General features: G+C 39.1%; 1 protein-coding gene across 4 annotated transcripts in view; it reads right to left on the bottom strand.

The window, feature by feature from the left end:
• Positions 1-19,670, bottom strand: part of USP40 (ubiquitin specific peptidase 40) — an 85,420-nt gene that overhangs the window by 3,399 nt on the left and 62,351 nt on the right. For 3 of the 4 annotated variants that reach the window (XM_069468449.1, XM_069468616.1, XM_069468546.1), the window contains exons 22-30: positions 16,693-16,729; positions 15,532-15,596; positions 13,484-13,558; positions 10,722-10,848; positions 8,468-8,562; positions 7,061-7,179; positions 6,298-6,363; positions 4,390-4,600; positions 4,166-4,261 (exon numbers count right to left, since the gene is read on the bottom strand). In XM_069468449.1, the coding sequence (XP_069324550.1) occupies positions 4,166-4,261; positions 4,390-4,600; positions 6,298-6,363; positions 7,061-7,179; positions 8,468-8,562; positions 10,722-10,848; positions 13,484-13,558; positions 15,532-15,596; positions 16,693-16,729 (891 nt within the window). Of the gene's footprint in view, positions 1-4,165; positions 4,262-4,389; positions 4,601-6,295; positions 6,364-7,060; positions 7,180-8,328; positions 8,369-8,467; positions 8,563-10,721; positions 10,849-13,483; positions 13,559-15,531; positions 15,597-16,692; positions 16,730-19,670 lie in introns of those variants that run through there. The other variant, XM_069468626.1, reaches the window with a different exon arrangement.

Below are 19,670 nucleotides of genomic sequence, written 5' to 3'. Positions count from 1 at the left end.
TTGACAATTGTTATCACTGACATTCTTGTTTTATGTTTATTGTGAAGCTACATCGTCGCTCTTTCAAATGCCCAGTTTGGCTTGTGATTATCTTTTAAATATTTTTTTAGAGTAATTTTTGTGAAACTATGGGTAAGTCAAAGATGAGGGTTATTTTTGAATATGAGTTTGGTCATGGAACCAATGCAGCACAGACAGCTTGAAATATCAACGAAGTGTTTGGGAAGGACGTGGCTCATGAACACACAGTATGTCAGTGGTTTGAGAAGTTCCGTTCTGGTGATTTTAATCTTAAAAATGAGCCACATGGGCGACCTGAGACCAAGGTGGATAATGACGAGCTGAAAGCGGTAGTGGAAGCGAATCCATCTCAGCCTACACGTGAGTCAGCAGCAAGGTTTGATGTTACTATTCCAACAATATTGGATCATTTAAAACAAATTGGCAAGATAAGGAAACTGGAAAGATGAGTGTCACGTGAATTAAACGTCAGAAGAGAAATCGTCTCCAAGCTTGCCTTTCTTTGCTGTCATGATATAAAGGGGAATCATTTCTACACTGTACTGTTACATGTGATGAAAAGTGGATTCTTTTTGGCAGTCACAAGCATTCAGCACAATGGCTGGATGAAGAGAAGTGCCGAAACAGTCCAAAACCGAATATTCATTAAAAATAGTTAATGGTGTCTGTTTGGTGGTCCAGCGCTGGTCTTATCCACTACAGCTTCATGAAACCTGGTCGATTACAGTGGATGTCTACTGCAACCAATTGGATGAAATGATGAGGATGCTTGCAATTAAGCAGCAGAGATTGGTCGATAGAGACAGACCAATCAATCCTCTTGCAAGACAACGCTTGACCACATGTCGCACAAACAATACTGCTCACACTACAGAAGCTGGACTTAGAAACTCTGTCACCCACTGTATTCATCAGACCTTGCACGGACTGACTACCACTTCTTCCAGGCTTTAGACCACTTGTCGCGAGGACAAATATTCAATTCTTAACAACCCGTGGAAAACACCTTTCGAGATTTCATCACCACTCACTCTCCAGGCTTCTTCGCTGCTGGCATAAACAAGCTACTGTTAAGATGGCAAAACTGTGTTGATAGTTTAGGCGCATACTTTGGTTAACTGTATTGCTTCTTGTTTGAGATACAATAAACTACACTTTTGACTTGAAATTGGACATTTCATATTTGATGACCTAATACAAATGCTTCCCCCTAGCTAAATGTGAGCTTGTGAAAGGCACGGCCCATGTCTTTTAATTCCTCAGAATTTCCCTCAAGCTTTAGCTGTGGGGCTTTACAGATACAGGCTGCTGGGTAAGTTTGGCTGAGTGAGCAAGCCTCCTTGCCGCCCAATATCTGCAGTTGGTTTTCTTTTTTCTTTTTTTACTTACAGTAAATATTGGCCTCTCTCCTGGCTGCCCACAGGGAGGCTGCCTCAGCGAGTGCTTGGCATATAGTAAAATGCTCAGTAAATGTTGCTATTAATAGTATTATCCTTTTCCCGTATTTGCTTCATTTCTAAAGGAAAAACTTAATAGTTTCTGTTGATGTCCCTCCCTTACCTTATTGCTCCCACCTTCACTTTTATTCTATGATTCTTTAGGGACATAATCCTCAGTGAAACTCAACATGGTTTTATACTGTACATAAATGCTCTTCCTGTGACTTTGTTTTCTTTTTCAACATTCAATATTTGGGTGTATTTTCAAATTGGCATGTGTAGCTCTGGATTATTCATTTTAACTTTTGTGTATTATGCCACTGTATCAATACATTTTTTTCATTTATCCTCTTTTTGAGGGTCATTTAAGTTCTTTCCACTTTATGCTATTACAATTAGTGCTTCACTGAACATGTCTGTATATCTCTGCACACGTGTGCAAATTTTTCTAAGATACATATCTAGGAGTAGAATTACTTGGTTGTATTGTAGGGGCGTCTTTGTATCGAACACTGCCAAACCGCCAGCAGAGTATTACACCCCTGCAGGGCGGGCGCGGAGTTCTGCCAGTCTTGCTGGACAGGGCAGCTCTCTGCTGCGTTCTGCAACCCCTGCGTACCTACGGAGCTGGTCACCTTTTCACAGGCTCACTGGCCGCTTAGTTCTCCTCTTCTGTGAACTGACAGGTGATAACCTTTGCTCATTTCTCCTCTATTGGGTTATCTTTCTGCAACTGATTTGTAAAAGTATGATACATATTCTGGATAACAACCTGTTAATTATATTACTGCATGTATCTTTCCCCATTTGTAACTTTTCACTCTTTTTATGGTTTCCTTGGATAAATAAAAGCTTTTATTTTTAATGTAGCTAAATTTATTAATCCTTCTCTTTATGGTTTGTGTTTTGTTTCTTATTTTAAGAAATCCTTCTTAACCTGAAGTCATAAAGATTTTCTCGTATCTTTTCTTCTAAAGGATGAAATGACTACTTTTCACATTTAAGTCTTCTACTGAAATTGACTCCTGTATATGGTGTGAGCAGAGGTAGATACGCGTTTCACAGGGCCTGAAGCTTACACAAGTTGAATATCCCTAATCTGAAAATACAAAATCCAAGATGCTCCAAAATCTAAAACTTTAAACACTGATATGATGCTCAAAGGAAATACTTATTGGAGCATTTCAAATTTTGAGATTTTCAGATTTGGGTTTAAGGATGCTCAACCAGTAAGTATAATGCAAATATTCCAAAATCTGAAAAAATCTGAAATCTGAGACACTTCTGGTCTCAAGCATTTTAAATAAGTGATACCCAACCTGTATAAATTTGGTAACCCTTTTTAAATCAAAATTATGCATACAATTTTCCTATATAGATAACCAATTCTCCCAGTACCACTTACTGACTAATTCATTTTTAACATTGCCTCAGATATCTGTCCCATTTCCCGTGAGTGGTTCTGGGTCTGCGCTTCCCGTCCTTTGCATTTGCCTGTCTGTCCCTTCCTGCCTCGAAACCACACTGTCACCACAGCAGTGGATCCGTCTCAGGGCTCGGTAAGGCAAGGACCCTGGATTTGTTCTTCATAAAAAATATCTTAGCTCTGTCTGGCTCTTTGCTCCAGCGTATGAATTTATTCTGTTTATTTGCTTTAGCGTAATCTCTATGGATTGTCACTGGAATTATATTAATAGTAAATGTATACATTTGGGAAGGACTGACGTCTTGCTGTTGTGAGGCTCCCTGACAAAACATGATGGCTCCATGCCTGAACGTGGCGCCAATACTGTTTAGTAATATTTTTCTAATAGTCTCTAGAAGGTTTTAGAAATCTTTTGTTGGATGTATTCCTAGGTCCCTTGTAGTTTTATATATCGATCCTGGAACCTTGGAACTCTGTCAGATCCAGTGGATTATCTGGATAGTCTCTTTAATCTCCTTTGTGAGAACAGTTTTGTATTTTCCTTTTTAAGTTTCTTTTACCTCCCTTTCAATTTTTAAATATTTACTTTTCTTTGAGGGGAGGGAGGTCACGTTACATTGCCCATGTGTTTAGTACAATGTTGCATAAAAGTGGTGATTAAGGGAATCCTTATTTTGGGTCTGACTAATAAAAATACTTTTGAAGTTTTTGCTATGTGTGTTGCTACAGGTTTTTGGTAGGCATCTATGGTAGGGTGAGGTGTTTCCATCTAGCCTAATTTGCTCTAAGTTCTTTTTTTAAATATGAATGAACATGAATTTTTAATATTAAATTTTATTCTATGCTTTTTCTGCCTCTATTGGATTAGCCATATGATTTTTCTTCTTTAATCTGGCAGTACGGTGTACAACATAATATATTCCTGACACTGCTATCCTTGCATTCCTTGGATAAACCTACCCTATGGTCACATAGTAGTATTTTTTTTAAAACATACTTGCTGGTTTTGACTTGCTAGTATTTTATATTTATGGTCATAAGTGAAATTAGTCTAAATTTTCCTTTATTGTCCTTGGCAGCTTTGGTAGTGGAGTTCTATTTGCCTCATAAAACAAGCTGGCTGGCTTTCCTTCTTTTTTACCATTCTCTGAAGCAATTTGCATAAAATGGGATTATCTGTGTCTTGAAGATTTGATAAAACTTTTCTATAAGATCATTTGATCGTTATGTCTTGTCCAAGTGGTAAATTTTCTATTAATATTAAACAACTTCAACTTACCTTAACACCAATAGTATCTCCATCTTTCAAGTAATAAGGTGCCGTTTGCAAATTATCTTGCTTTTTCTTCTTTTTTCTCTTGGTAATTTGCTGGTTCTGTAGGAAAATGAAACATCTTAAACAAAACTCAGCCTCAAATTCTTACTAAATTCCCCATCACTGTGAAAAATTGTAGTTAAGCCAATAAATCCCAACTTCTCTCTGAGAAAGCCCCACAACTTTACCCAGCTAGATATTGGAAGCCACTCGAACTTTTCAGGGAAGTATTTGGCAATTTCAATTTTCTCCACAGGCAGAGAATAGAAATGGGCAACCCTCTGCCTCAGGGAGCCAGCAGTGCAGCCTCGGGCGGCGTCCCACACCAAGTCCACGGCCGGAGCATAGGCCCTCTCCCCGGGGATGCGCATCTGTGTCCTCAGCAGCACGTCCTGGGGGCTGCACCAGAAAACAGTCAAATGCCAGACTTAACACAAGCACAGTGAAAAGCACACACCGTAAACGCTGGGGCATGGTGAGCAAAGCTTCCCCTTCGACTTTTCTGGTTTTTATAAGGAGAGATTTGCCTGAAATCCTGAATACTAGTGGGAAACCCTTATTCCCCACTTTGATTTTCTTCAATCCTGACGAAGGGCAGCGTGAAGATGGCATTCTGAGTCTGCAGCGGAGTCCCCTGGAGAGGGCGGGGGACCTTCCTTGGTGGGGAGGGATGAGAGGCTGGTCTGAGCAGATGGCCGTGCTCTGGATTTGGGGCACTGTGTGTCTGGGTTGTGCGGGGTAGCGGGGAGAAGCAGCCGGGGGTTACAGTTGGGAAGAGAGACGCGAGGTGGGAGACACAGCACTGCAGGAGCAGAAGAAAGAGAAACTTGGCAACGGGGAGAAAAAGTGAGACGTGTAGAGACTGTTACAGGACACGAAGTAAACACTACAGACAAGAACTGGAAGGCAGAAAAGGGGAAATAAAAACTGTTAGTTTTACGACGTGGGGACGATGAGTGATTTCAAATGCTGTATTTCTGCTACACTGGTGTTTACCAACAGAGTGAGTGACGCTGCGGAGAAGGACTCGCCGGAGGATGTGGGCGCGGCTGACGCGGCCTCCCAGACGGGTCCCCGGGGGCTGTGCAAGCGCACCTGCACGGGAGGGCTGAGGGGTTTTGGGCAGAGATGCCAAAGTTGCCAAGGTGACAGAGGCTGCTGAAGAGGAAGATGAGGGGCGGAGACCTCCTTGAAGGGCTGGAGAGTGCCCTGGAGGCCGGCCAGGGACAGAAGAGCCGAGGGAGGCCCGAGGCGGTGCACAGCTGCGCTTCGGAGCGAGAAAGGGCACTGCTCACGACAGACGTGACAAAGGGTCAAAATCGTTCTTGTATAAAGTGTTCACACACATTAACATTAGATTTTTTCCTAAGACCCCCATTAGGAAAACAAGGCAAAATAATATGAAACAATTCATTCACCCACTCACAAGACACAAACAGTTTATAAGCCTTTGAAAAAATGCCAACCTTAGTAGCAATCAAAGCACCGGCGCAAATAAGAACGAGATAACCATTTTCATTTATAACATCTGAACAGTGAAATATTCCACGTTGGTTTGAGGATGAGGTGACTAAATACTCAGAAACTCTGGGGAACATACACGGGGACAACTTACCTGAAAGGAATTTAACAATTTAAGAGATTTAAAATGTCCATACCTTTTGATCCAGGAAACTACTCCTGCTCATACAATTTGTATTAAGACTACATTTTTTATTTTTAAGAGACAGGGTCTTGCTCTGTCAGCCAGGCTGGAATGCAGTGGCACAATCATAGCTCACTGCAGCCTTGAACTCCTGGGCTCATGTGATCCTCCTGCCTCAGCCTCTTGAGTAGCTGGGACTACAGGCACATGCCACCAGGCCCGGCTATTTTTTTTTTTCTATTTTTCGTAGAGATGGGGTCTCACTATGTTGCCCTGGCTGGTCTCAAACTCCTGACCTCAAGCGATCCTCCTGCCTCAGCCTCCTAAAGTGCTGGGATTACAGGCATGAGCCACTGTGCCTGGCCTAAATTGTTAAATTTTTGAAGAGATGAACTACCCCCCTATGATAAGATGTGTATGTATAACCTGTATGTGCAGTAGAATTTCTTACCCCAAGTTTTCTTCTTTCTGAAGGGGCTCTAAGCAGATCTCTGTTCTCCGTCCTAGTTTATATTCCCTGATAAGTGAAACAAAATAACATAGAGTGACATGCCATTTAATTTTTTAAAACAATTTGTTACCAATTTTAAGTTTTCTGAATACCGTATAACAACACTGAAGCTTTTAGAAAAAGAGGAAAACTAGAATACTTCCTGTGGTGATTACATACTTGGGTCATTTCTTAACAAACGCGGAAGTCTGGCTCTGTAAAGATGGCCAAATTGCTAAAGAAACTTCCCTTTGTTGGGCCCGGGTTTGGATTCTCCAGCCAGTCACTTATGGGTGGTAATGAGAACCGAAGTGAAAGGAGCCCTCAGGGCTGCCTTCTGCAAAGGAAACTAACAGCTAGTTCATGCCCAGCTTGCCGGTGAGTTCAGAGTTCCAGGAGGGCCGGCCGAGTCACACCTTTCCTGAGTGAGAACCCGCTCACTCGCCTTCTCCTTCACTCCAAATACTTTTAAGTTATGATAATGTCAGTTTCTGGAGCACAGAAAAAATACTCAAAGCTACATTTATACTTAATATGGAAAACTGAAATCATACTAGGGTTTATGATGAAAAGCATCATCCAACTCACATTCCTAGAATCAGCAGAAATGGGGTGTCTGTTATTATCTGACACAAAAGACGGGTCCCTCCACCAAGCCCTCTCACCACCCAGTGCTGGGGCGGGAGGGACGGCTGCGTACCCACCTGCCCCCGCAGGAACCTACTTGAGCGGCTGCCGGTTGCTTCGTAAAAGCCTGCCTGGGCGCTTACTCTCCACCGTCCAGGCTCTGAGGAAGGCTGGGGACGGAACACCAGACTCCAGGAAAGGGGGCAACGTCATGGCCTGGAAAAAGAAACAAACGTTTCTCCAACGGTTTTACAAAGCACTCGTAAAAACATACTGCTTCAGAAAAAAAAGCAGCGCTGCACAGTGACACTGAGGGAAAGAGTCCTAAGTGATGATAATGACAAAAATCTATTTTGAATCACAGGAATATCCATCTCTTAAATGAAATTAGTCCTGAGTAATTTTTGTACTCCTCTCCACTGAAATCAGCTTGAGAAATGAGTTTTCTATTTCTAAATATGAGCCAAAAGCTCATTTTTAATCATCGTGTTCCAAAAACGGAACTTTAGAATTAATTTCCATGGGAGTGTAATTCACAAGAGCAGAGTCTGCTCTAACAAAAGCCAGGGCTTCATCTTCAACTTTCATCAGTGCTAATATGATTCTCCAATGTTTGCTCTGCCAGTGAAGTAACTTTTGATTCTGAAATATTTCAGAATCTTTGGCTCTAACCAGGAGGCCCAAACTGCACGTTCTAATTCTGCAGGGGTGGATAGCTTTAAGCCCCTATTTATATTTAGGTTGAAGCATATAAAGTTGACAACATCCATCCATTTTTTGATCTTAAAACAGCATCTTTCAACCTAATACAAGGAAAAAAAGTATCTTCCCACTTGTTCTCACAAGGTTATTTCACATATTGAGGACACACAAAAGCCAAATATCAAGTGCCAGGCATAGATATGCCTCCACGTTTTTGCCTTTGAGAGAAAGAGGGATGTTCATTTAAGCCCAACAATGGTAAGATGCTTCTTCAACATTGTGTTGTACTTAATCCAGCCTTTCCGTTTGGACACAACCCTCCTCTGTGAATATTAATGGATAAGAAAACAATACAGTATCTAGTTTAGGATCCTAACATAAAAGCTGATATTCTGACCTCCTGGGAAACTGATAACACAGCTTTTCATAACAACATTTAACATGGATCACAATGGTACAAAACAATGTAAATAAAGGGGTAAAGTGAATGCTTTACAAATGTTTCAAGAAACCATGTTTCCCTATAAAATAAAAATGAACAGAAGCTGCAAGTCACTGAGGATAGAGTCAAACAAAAGCACAGCATGCCTGTCAGAGTGGGGTCAATGAGGGCCACGAGGAGCTGTCTGCACCATGGGCGTGTGCTGCCTGCTGGGTACTTACCACTGAACATGGCATATGACAAATGCCATATCAGAACAGACTGTAATTGGGGGAAAAGGAGATAGAAGAATATATTAATATCTCACTCTTTGGAAGAAGCCATATCACCACTAAGTTACGCTGCAGGAAGAAGTCTGACCTGGGACTTCAGATCCGCCAGCACAGCATCTTCTGAGATCTCTATGTCTCCCACATAGAGGACAGAACCTTCCGCAGGCACATTCCCAGGAGCACCTTCCAAAGGACAGAGGTGGATGCGTAGTTATTTCATATTTCTGAAACACACTGCCATGTTTTGATACATAAATAGGTTTATTATTACATTCAGGAACCTGTGACTCCGGGTCCCTCACGACTTCGGGGGGAGGGAAGCACTGCCTGGCGGGGGCGCAGTCAGGGGCGTGCTGTTGGCAGAACACCACAAGGAACTTTACACTAATGCCGTCGACTGAGAATGTTCTTTCCCATATTCTTTCCTTCTTCAAAGATTTCGTTGGTAGGATACTCTGCCTGTATCCTTTATATCAGCTTCCTGTTTCCTTCTCATAACACTGATCCCAACCTGTTCCTCCTTTGTCCGTTTTCACGTGTGCATGTGTGTGTTTCTGTGTGTGTGTGTTTAATCAGCCTCCTCAAAACCACAGGATTTTCGAGAGGGAGCAGGCTATCTATCTCGTTCATCTCCTCAGTGCCCGCTGTGGTGGTTGCCACACAGCAAATGCCCAATAAATGTTACTGAATGATGGAAATCTTGACAATAAGATGGACTTTCCAAGTTTGTTTAAAAAAGGGGAGAAACGAAATGATGGGTCATCAAAAACTCTGAATATAAAAAAGCTGGTAACGAAATTTTAAATTCGGAATATCTTTACTCATTTTTGCTTTAATTAAATATCTTTGTCACTGAGCACACTAATACATAATAAATTATAGATAGATCATGAGTGAATTAAGTGCATTAATAGTTCTTCTTGTGTCTTAAGCAAACTACAGGCTGGCACTACCCTAAAGACACTTTTAGGAAATTCTGCAGAATGAAGTTTTGGTCAAAGATGGACTACGTATATGACAGTGGTCTCATAAGATTATAATACTGTATTTTTACTGTCCTTTTCTATGTTTAGATACACAAATACTAACCATTGTGTTACAGCTACCTACAGTATTCAGTACAGTAACATGCTGTACAGGTTGTAGCCCAGGAGCAATAGGCTGGACCACACAGCCAGGCGTGTAGCAGGCTAGACCACGTGGGTCTGTGTAAGTGCACTCCGTAATCTCTGCACAATGAGGAAATCACCTAACTACACATTTCACAGAATGTATCCCCATTGTTAAGCTACACATAACTGTATTTCCCATTTGTTACAGAAATGCTACCAAAAATGAACCACCTTCTTTACTTTCATGGAGAAAATACTGATTAAACATGCTTTTAAAATCTGATACGTAACTAGTATTCTATCACTAAAACATTTTTAAGAATTAACATGAACTAATATAACCCAACAATAAAATAACTTTAGCTAATTTCATAGCTGATTCATAGCTAATTTCATACATATAATCCAAACTTCAAAGAAAAAGGAGATAGGATTTGACTCACTTATATTAATTTCATTATTGAGGTTTAAACGATGAAAAGAAATATAAGTATATAATACTCCAAGGCAATAGAAAAGATAAATAAGTATAACATGATAAAAAGAAAACATAGCTAACACGTTGGGCCTACTAAAAATATATTCTTTTCATCTATAGTTATGAATACAAAAGAGATTAAATTGTGTTTTCTTTATAATGAAGAACTCTTTGTATTATACAAGGGAAATTCAACTCACTTCTAGCAACTTCTGCCCATTGTGATGTGTATATTGAATTTTGAGTAAGACAATATGTTTGTACTCTGTTTATATTTCTTCTCAGAAGTCATTGAAAAGATTCCCTAGAAGCAGTTCCTGAGGGTTTTGGGGGTCGAGGCAGAAAGACCAGGAGATGTGCAGGATGGGCACTCCTGCCTTGGTCTCCGCCCCGTGGCTGCAGTGAAGGTAGTGGAATTGGTTGAAGCCTCAGTACCCTGGTACAGGATAATAAATGGGGCTGCTACTGCCCTGAGGATCTTGACAGATGACATATAAAAGATCTTTGAAAAAGAAGAATAGATTGATATAATAATAAACATAACAATAAGATATATAGTGTTTTACAGAGGTTACAAAGCACTGTATAAAAATAGGATAGTGTTATTACTATCAAATGACTTACCTTATAAACAGGTTTTAATTTCCAACCTTACATTTTTAAAATAAATATTTCAGTTGCCTCAGAGCAGAAGCAGTCATTTTACTTTTCTTTATGACACTCTGGCAGCTGAAATTCCTTTCTGTCCTCACCTTGGGTGGAAGCAGCTCTCCACACGCTGCCTTGAGAAGGAATACAGTTGGTCTGGTCCTGATGGCTCTCCCAGTGTCCCGAGGGACCCTGAGGCTGGTACCACCAGATGGGCACCTTCAGGAAACCCTAAAGAGTGAAGGATTTTTAATGAGGTGATTAAGTGAACCTCTCCACTTTTACTCCCATAGAGAGAAATTGTCTTGATGGCATAAAATATTCTTGAATTTACTATTTTTCCTGTTAGATTTATTAACTGTCATAAGTTATACTTGTTTATTATTCTTACAATCAACAATTTAAAATCAGAAAAATCAGACTTTGGGGTTGCTGGACTAAATATGCTCTTTGCTTAGAAGTATCTTAGTAGATAAATAAATGAGAGACATAAACAGTAATAAAACATTTGCCTGAAACACTGCACCAATATTTCCAGGCACCACAGAGCACTGCTGGCACAATACACCAGTCACAGCAGTTCCATTTATTATAAAGAAGCAACAGCCTATTGATCTAAGTTGGACTCCTGTACACAAACCACATGAAATAAACCCATTGCTTTATACATACCCTGTAACTTCAGTTTTACTAATTTAGCTAGTTATTCCCATCTCTTTTTTTTTGTTAGTAAGGAACCTTGATAGCTTTGTCAAGAGATTAAAGATATTATTGTTACCGTGCTCAATTTCCAACAATAGAAAATGAGAATGTGAAAAATAATCATGTAAAATATTTTAAATATACAGTTCAAGAAATGCACATTAGAATATTTTTCAGTTTGTCAAATTGGTGAAGATTAATAAATACCCAACTTCCATTCAGTTAAATAAATGTAACAACAGAACAACAGAATTCCATTTTTTTCACCTGGTAGACTGTCAAAAACCAGAAAGTCTAATAACATTCTACGTTGGTAAAAGTATGAGTAAACTTGGACTCTTGTAAGTTGGTGGCAGGAATATATACTACTGCAAAGTTTTCAGAGAGTAATTTGGCCACATCTCTCAAAATTTAAAATGTGCAAGTCCTTTGACCTAGCCATTCTACATTTAGGAATTTACCTTCTGATACACTAGTGCATGACAGAAAGCCATGTATGCAAAGACATTCATGCAAATTGGTTATGGGAGCAAACCCATGACCCAACCTCAAAGTCCCTTTTTAGAAGAGTGGTTACATTACAGTAGGCCATAACCATAGCTCGGTACTTTTGACCAAGCAATTTCAGTTCCAGGAATTTATCCTGTAGATCTACTCATATACACACAAAATGCACATATACGGTTTTTATATTGTATCAGTAAAAGATGGGAAACAACCTACATATTCTTCAAAAAGAGATTGGTTGCTAAATTATAGCATCTGTATATAATGGAATATTATGTACCTACTAGATAGAATGAAATAGCTTTATATGTCCTGACACACAGCATATGCTTGGGAGATAAAATATTAATGAGAAAACCCAGGTACAGAATAGGGTGTCTAGCATATCATCTTTTGTGCAAAGAAAAGGGAATATATATATATACAAACATATATATGGCCATATATGCTATGTATATACACATACACAAACACGAGCATGTGCATATGTGTAAAATAAAAAGTACAGACCTCTGGAAGGAGACAGAAGACACCAGTTGTCTGTGGGGAGAAGATGCTGGTGGTTGGGGGTCAAGGATAGAAGGAGGGATATGTACTTTTCCTGGCCCAGCTTTTTATATACTTGGAATTTTGTATCATGAGTATTACCTATTCAAAAATTAACTTTAAAGATCACTTTACAAAATACAATAGAATTCTATGAAGTCATGAAAAGGTAGACAGTAGGAGGTCTGTATGTGCAGCATGTGGTCTGTGTGAGGAGATCCCCAAGATATATTAAGTGAATAAAAACAAACAACAAAACAAGTGTATAACAATGTGGAGAATATGATCTCTTTATGTAAACTTTTAAAAGGACATTCACATAATTACCTTCAGCATACGAATGAAGTAATGTTTTTCTAAGAGATAAATACAAGGAAAAATAAGTTAACTGTCGTTCGCTCTAGAGAGAAAGATGTGGGAGTGACTTCTGCTTTTTGTTTCATAACTTTCTGTGCTGTCTGAATTTTCTAATCATATCTTTGCAAGTGGTTACCTGAGTACTGGGATTTTGGGCCACTTTTTTTCTTTGATCTTTACAGATATCCACATTTAAAAGAAAGAATAAATATTGGTTTTAAAATATAGTAATATGCAATGTTCATGAAAGAGTAGTGAAATGAGCCCTTTCATACACTGCTGGATAGGACTGTAAATTTGGTACAACTTGTTGGGAAAACAGTTTGGCAATATATAGCATCAGGTCTTTAAAAAGTTAATGACTTCTGACTCAGTAATTCTACCTTTGGAACTTTAAGAAGGATTTATACTTAAGTACTATTTACTATTTGTAAAAACAAACTAAATTTCCAACAATGGGGATATAGGTGAATTAAACTGTGATAAATCATGACCTTGGATATAATGATGGTTTTTGAATTTTATGATCAATTAAGATGTTAAATGTAAAAAGCAGAAAATAAAATTTTATATGCGATTTTAATTTTGTTTAAAAATATTTATAGGAAGAAAACATATCTATTGGTAGGATTTAGATATTCTCTTTATGATTGCCTGTATTTCCCCATTTTCCCACAATGAGAATATATCATCTTTGTAATCAGAAAACAGTAACTACTACTTACAAAATGTCTATTCAGAAGCAAAATCTTACCAGAGGAGGAAGTTTTCCTTCCATTAAAAGCAAAGTATCTCCAGAAGATATCATAAGCTCTTTCAGTGTTGCATCCTGGGAATACAGAAATTCTTTTTTGTCACTTATGACTTCTGAAAGGAACAAACAGAGCATTGGACCTTTTTTTAACCCTATGCCTCTATTACCTTTTCAAGAAATAAATGAATAATAAAACAGATATTGAAGACATAGGAAATTAGCTAAGACTAGCAGTACAGCATTATATATTAAATTGTGGGGTTTAAGATGTAAATATCATAAAAGATCTGAGGAAAGGGAGATGGATGAGATGAGAAATGATAAGAGACTGATTTAGGCCGGGCGCGGTGGCTCACGCCTGTAATCCTAGCACTCTGGGAGGCCGAGGCGGGTGGATTGCTCAAGGTCAGGAGTTCGAGACCAGCCTGAGCGAGACCCCGTCTCTACTAAAAATAGAAACACATTATATGGACACCTAAAAAAATCTATATAGAAAAAATTAGCCGGGCATAGTGGCGCATGCCTGTAGTCCCAGCTACTCGGGAGGCTGAGGCAGTAGGATCGCTTGAGCCCAGGAGTTTGAGGTTGCTGTGAGCTAAGCTGACGCCACGGCACTCACTCTAGCCTGGGCAACAAAGTGAGACTCTGTCTCAACAAAAAAAAAAAAAAAAAAAAAAAAAAAAAAAAAAAAAAAAGAGACTGATTTATGGAAGATGAAATTTTAGTTAAGCCTAAAAAGATAGGTTGGATTTAGAAATATAGAGGAAATAAGAGAAGGAATTTCTCATAAAAAAAAAGAACAGGGGCAAAGTCAAGGTTGACAGTATATATGGCTTGTTTTGTAAAGAGTTAACAGACTAGACTGACTAGAATGGGAAGTACCAGTGGGAGAGCAGCAGGAAATAAACCTGGACTGGAAGCGTAGTTGCAAACCCAAGGGATGTGGAGTAGAAACAAAGGAGCCAGGCAAGATTTCTGAGGTTTTTTTAAAGACCAGTTTGGCTGCTCCATGCATGACATACTGACGTGGGAATCGCCTGCACCCAGGGGAAGCCGATGTGGTAATTTAGGTAAGTGGCAAAAGGCAGCTTGAACTCAAGAGTTCAGCAGTGGGAATGGCCAGGAAAGGAGTGGAAAAGCTGACAGGCCTTTGGAGCAGAAAGGAGACATGAAGAACCAAAGGTAAGCAGAGTAGGCTGTGTTTTAGTGTGAAAGCTTAGGGTGGGAAAAACAGATGGCAAATCCGGCAAGAGAAGCCAGTTTTGAGGGTAATGAGTTTGCTTTTAGATGAGTTGTTTGATACGGACTTGGGAATTAGAGAAGAAAATGCTGAAGTGATTTGAGGAAATGTATTCTTCTGACAGCCACACTGTATGGCTTGAAGATTCTTTGAGGTCCACTTCTTGTCCCAGGCAAACTCCTTGAGTCAAGGCTCAAAAGGAGCCTGTTTCTGTTGAATTACTGACTGCCAGACAGCAGAGAGTGTTCCAAGGGAAGGCCCTAGCACACTTGCTTAAATCAACCTTTTGTTGACATTCAATGCCACCGTCTTACCGAACAGAAAGCAGGCCGGTAAAGACAGGGGAAAAGGGCAGCTGACTACAACTATCCAAGCTTTCTCACAAAGCTTCACTTTGGGTCTACTTCTAAGGCCATGGGTTTAGACTGGGAGGTTAGATGGTTTGATGCTAGCTGAACCAACAATAAGAAGACTAACCAGATTCCAACTACCCTGTGATAAAATTATTCCTAAGGCTACCTTAAGAGTTCAACTGGATCTAGAGTTTGCACCAGAGCCTAAGTGATTGCTTGGTAAGATGAATTCTACCATCATTAACTTAGAGAAACTCTGAGATTAAAAATTCAGAATGTATCTTCAAATTCTTTCCTTAGTTCAAATGTTTATTTTCTGAAGTTCTCTGCCTTCTAATGAACTACTCCTCCCAGGGACATGTTCTCATGAAATAGAGGAAATAAGAAAAGGAATACATGAAATACAAAATAAACTTAATCATTTTTACGAGTAAAATGTATAAATATCATCTTACTTCTTCATATAAAGGCTCTCCAGCTTCATAGCACCAATCCATTTTTCGTAAATGCCATGTACCTCCTATAAAGGAATTAAAATCAAGATAAAAATAAAATCACAATATATTTTAAGAGTTTGTCAGGATGGCCCTTCTAGATAAATGAATATCAAACCCTAGCAAAAGTTAGAAATCTTAGTTATCAAAAATAATAGCAATGTTTATAAACCAAAACTTCCCCCACCTACCAAAAACATCTGATAGGAATAAACATAGGTCTCATATTTATGTCCACAGGCCACAGTTTGTGAATGCAAATACTCTTCTTTGCAGACCCTCTTTGTCATTAGTTCTAGTTTTAAGTACAGTAATATTTATATCAATTTTTAAATTTAAGTACCTTAAAAAAATCACCAGTAAGTTAAAAGTGAACACTATTACTTGACAGCACAGCAGGGTGGAAAGAACTCAGGTTCTGAAAGCACAGAGACCTGGCTACTTGCCACGGAACTCTGGGTAAGCCATTTAACCTGTCTCAGCCCTTGTTTCTTTGTCTGTAAAATGGGAGTGGGTGGTAACCCCTGCACGGTGAGACTGCTGTCAAAATTAAATGAGACACTGCACGTACACTTCTAGAAGAACACCTTGTACCCAGAGCATGTTAACTTCCTTTCCAGATAACAAAGCCATAGGCTTCCACTGTCATGAAGTTTGAGAACAACACAGTATTTTACTGAAAGCAGAATGGTGCCTCATCTAGCTCACTGACATGATCCCACCTAGAAAGCTACTTCAAGTTATCTTGGATTTATTTTTTTCATTCATATTACATTCCTAATGCATTGAAATTCTGAATCAGTGAGATTCAAAAAATAAACGAGTGAAGTGATAAAAGACCTGAGTGATTCCAAGTGCTATAGATCTTCGCTTTATTTATTTTGTACCTTTGCTGGACCCTATCTAGGTTCTCTTCACTCAGAGCTTGAAATGAGAACCAGGAGAATTTATTATGTATATACAGAAATATTCATTACTTTTTTTCCCCTCCACAATCCTGTAAAAAGTTTTCCCCATAATCCTGGAGGGGGAAAAATTTGAAAAGTTTTCATTAGGCTTATAGATAATTAATTTTAAGTAAAGGCTGCAGATAAGATTATATCTTTGTGGTAAATAGCTTACCGGGTAGGCCAGATTTCTCCAGCATTATCTTTAAACACTGTAAAAAAAATTATGTCCAATGTTAGTTTTCCATTTCTGAGTTATAGTTCTAGAAGAAATACTCTTTTTGGACGCTGGACCTATTTAAGTCTGACTGTATTTAATAATTGTTGAATAAAGATATAGACAATTAAGAAAATGATACGCCAATCAGCTTTCCTTTCTTAGAGCTGGGTGGGGCCAATGCAGGAGGGGAATAAAAACCACAACAGTTTCTAGTGTTTGCAACTAGGACTTAGTTCAAAGTTTCATTCACTAACTTTCAGGTCTGAACCATGACTTCCTTCCTATGAGGATTAAGTGTGTGTATTTAACCAGATATGATTAATTAGGCTGATTTCATAGACATGCATTAAACTCTGAATTCTATAAAAGGAAATTAGCCTTTATTTAGCATTCATCAGACACAACTGATCATAGAAGAACTCACACGAAAGAATTGTGCAAGCTGTGATCTTATGTCACAATGCAAAAATGAGACAATATTAACAAAAATTTAAATAAAACAAAAATAGTAATTAAAACACTCGCCTTTTTGAGGGAAAAACATTTCGAAATAAATCTTGGGCAAAAAGCAAAATTTAATTTCTCTGGGCGCAGTGGCTCACACCTGAAATCCTAGCACTCTGGGAGGTCAAGGCAGGAGGATCACGTGAGCTCAGGACTTGGAGACAAGCCTGAGCAAGAGCAAGAGCAAAAGCAAGAGCAAGACCCTGTCTCTACTAAAAATAGAAAAAATTGGGCGGGCGTGGTGGTGCATGTCTGTAGTCCCAGCTACTTGGGAGGCTGAGGAAGGAGGATTGCTTGAGCCCAGGAGTTTGAGGTTGCAGTAAGCTATGATGAGGCAGGCCATTGCACTCTAGCTGGGGTGACAGAACGGGACAATGTCTCAAAAAAAAAAAAAAAAAAAAATCTAATTTCTACTACACTAGAGCAACAGGGAGCAAAAATAAGGATAGTCACTGCTGCACTGTTTTTGTAGAAAGAGAAAAATGGCAAACAATCAAAATAGCCATTTATGGGGGAATGTTTTAAAAAACCAGGAAGTCTCTTAAAGCAGTTCAAAGAATAATATAGATTTAAATGTACTGGTCTTAAAAGATCTTTAAACTATTTCAAGTGAAATGTAAAGTTCTAGTATAATACATGCAGCCTGATCTCATTTATGATTTAAAAGAAACCACACAAACAAATCAAGCTCTTCGTTTCTGCATGTACACTCTCAGGCACATTCTGATAGGAGCACAGCAAAGGTCTGAAAGGACACATGGGCGACTGAGATGGACAAGATTATATCAACTGATTGCCACAGTGACTTCTAGAGAAGGGTCTAGAATAGGGTGTGACCAAGGGGGCAGTTTAAAAAGTGAGAATAAATCTATGCTCCCTTATATGATTAAAAATAAAATTAAAGAAGGCTATAAAGTACAATTATAGATTGTTTGGAAAATGATGGATGTGAGAACACAATGTATTATTAATAAAATATGGGGAATGGGACCAAAGCCGTATTCAAAGAAAACTGCAGTCTCAAAGGCTTTCATTACTTAAGAAAAACAAACAATGGACTATTCAACTTAATTGCGTTCTAAGTAGGGGAAACAGCCAGCTTAAAGGCTTTGTTTCAAAAACAGCAAGGATGGGGGATACGTGCATTTATCAGACCAAAAACAGCAAGGAGGCCAGTGACTGGAATAGAGTGACTGAGAGAGGGAAATAGTTGGAGGTGTGAAAACAAAACAAACAGTACCAGGGGGCCAGATTACATAGGCCCTTGTGAAGTCATTCAAGGCTTCAGCTCTTCCTCTGGGAAACCACAGGAGGACTGCTGAGTATAGGAGTGACTAATCTCACTTACATTTTTAAGGATCACTCAACTTCTTTGTAAGAACAGACTCTGGGAAATGCAAGGCTGTAAGGAGGGAGATCAGGTAGGAAGATGCTGAAATACTCCAGATGAGAGATGACGATGGGTTTGACAGGATGGTAGTGGTGGAGGGAATGAGATAAGGTGAGATCCTAGATACATTTTAATGATAGAACCAAAACAATTTCCTGCAAAACTGGACATGGAGTAAGAAAGAGAAAAATCAAGGACAACTTCAAGGTATTTGGCCTGAGCAAGTAGAAAAATGGAGCTGCCGTTAATCAAAGAAGAGAAAAATGTGAGTGGGATGTGTTTCAGGGAGAAGAACAGGAGTTCTGCTGTAGATGTGTTCTCAGTTGGAACAACTAATTAGACAATCAAATGACAAGTGGCAGTTCTGGGGTGAGATCCAGTTTAAGTATGGAGTTCTGGAACTAGGTCCAGTGTCAGAACTGGGAAGCAGAATGCTCAAAAGGTAGAGAGAAAAGAAGGCAATGGCAAACTGAGAAGGGGTACACCAGTGGGGTGGAAGGAAAACCTGAAGAATTGTAGTCTTCTGGAGCTAAGTGACAAAAGTATTTCAAAAAATACGGTCATTAACTATGTTGAATGCTGCTGATAGAGCAAGTAAGATGAACAGGAAAAACTGCTCACAGGACACAGCAACATGGAGGCCACTGATGACCTTGATATGAGCTGTTATAGTGGCATAGCAAGGTACAAGTTTGCCTACAAGGGGTTTGAGAGAGTACAGACGAGGGGATATATAAATCACTTTTTTGAAAAGTTTTGTGGTTTCTGCCTTTGAAATTAAAAACATTAAAGTTAAAAAACCAATGAAAAATTGGAAAATATTTATAGCATGTAATAACAAAGAGTAAAAAAATGTTTGATCATGGAAAATTTCAAACACATACAGAGAAAAGTAAATTGATCCTCAAGTACTTATCACCCAGTCTCAATTACAGGTTGAGTATCCCTTACCTGAAATGCTTAAGACCAGAAGTGATTTGGACTTTGGATTTTTTTTGGATTTTGGAATATTTGTATTATACTTACCAGTTGAACATCC

This window comes from Eulemur rufifrons, chromosome 1 (assembly GCF_041146395.1).
Source record: "Eulemur rufifrons isolate Redbay chromosome 1, OSU_ERuf_1, whole genome shotgun sequence".
NCBI classification, from domain to species: domain Eukaryota; kingdom Metazoa; phylum Chordata; class Mammalia; order Primates; family Lemuridae; genus Eulemur; species Eulemur rufifrons.
This window is presented reverse-complemented; position numbering and strand designations above follow the sequence as displayed.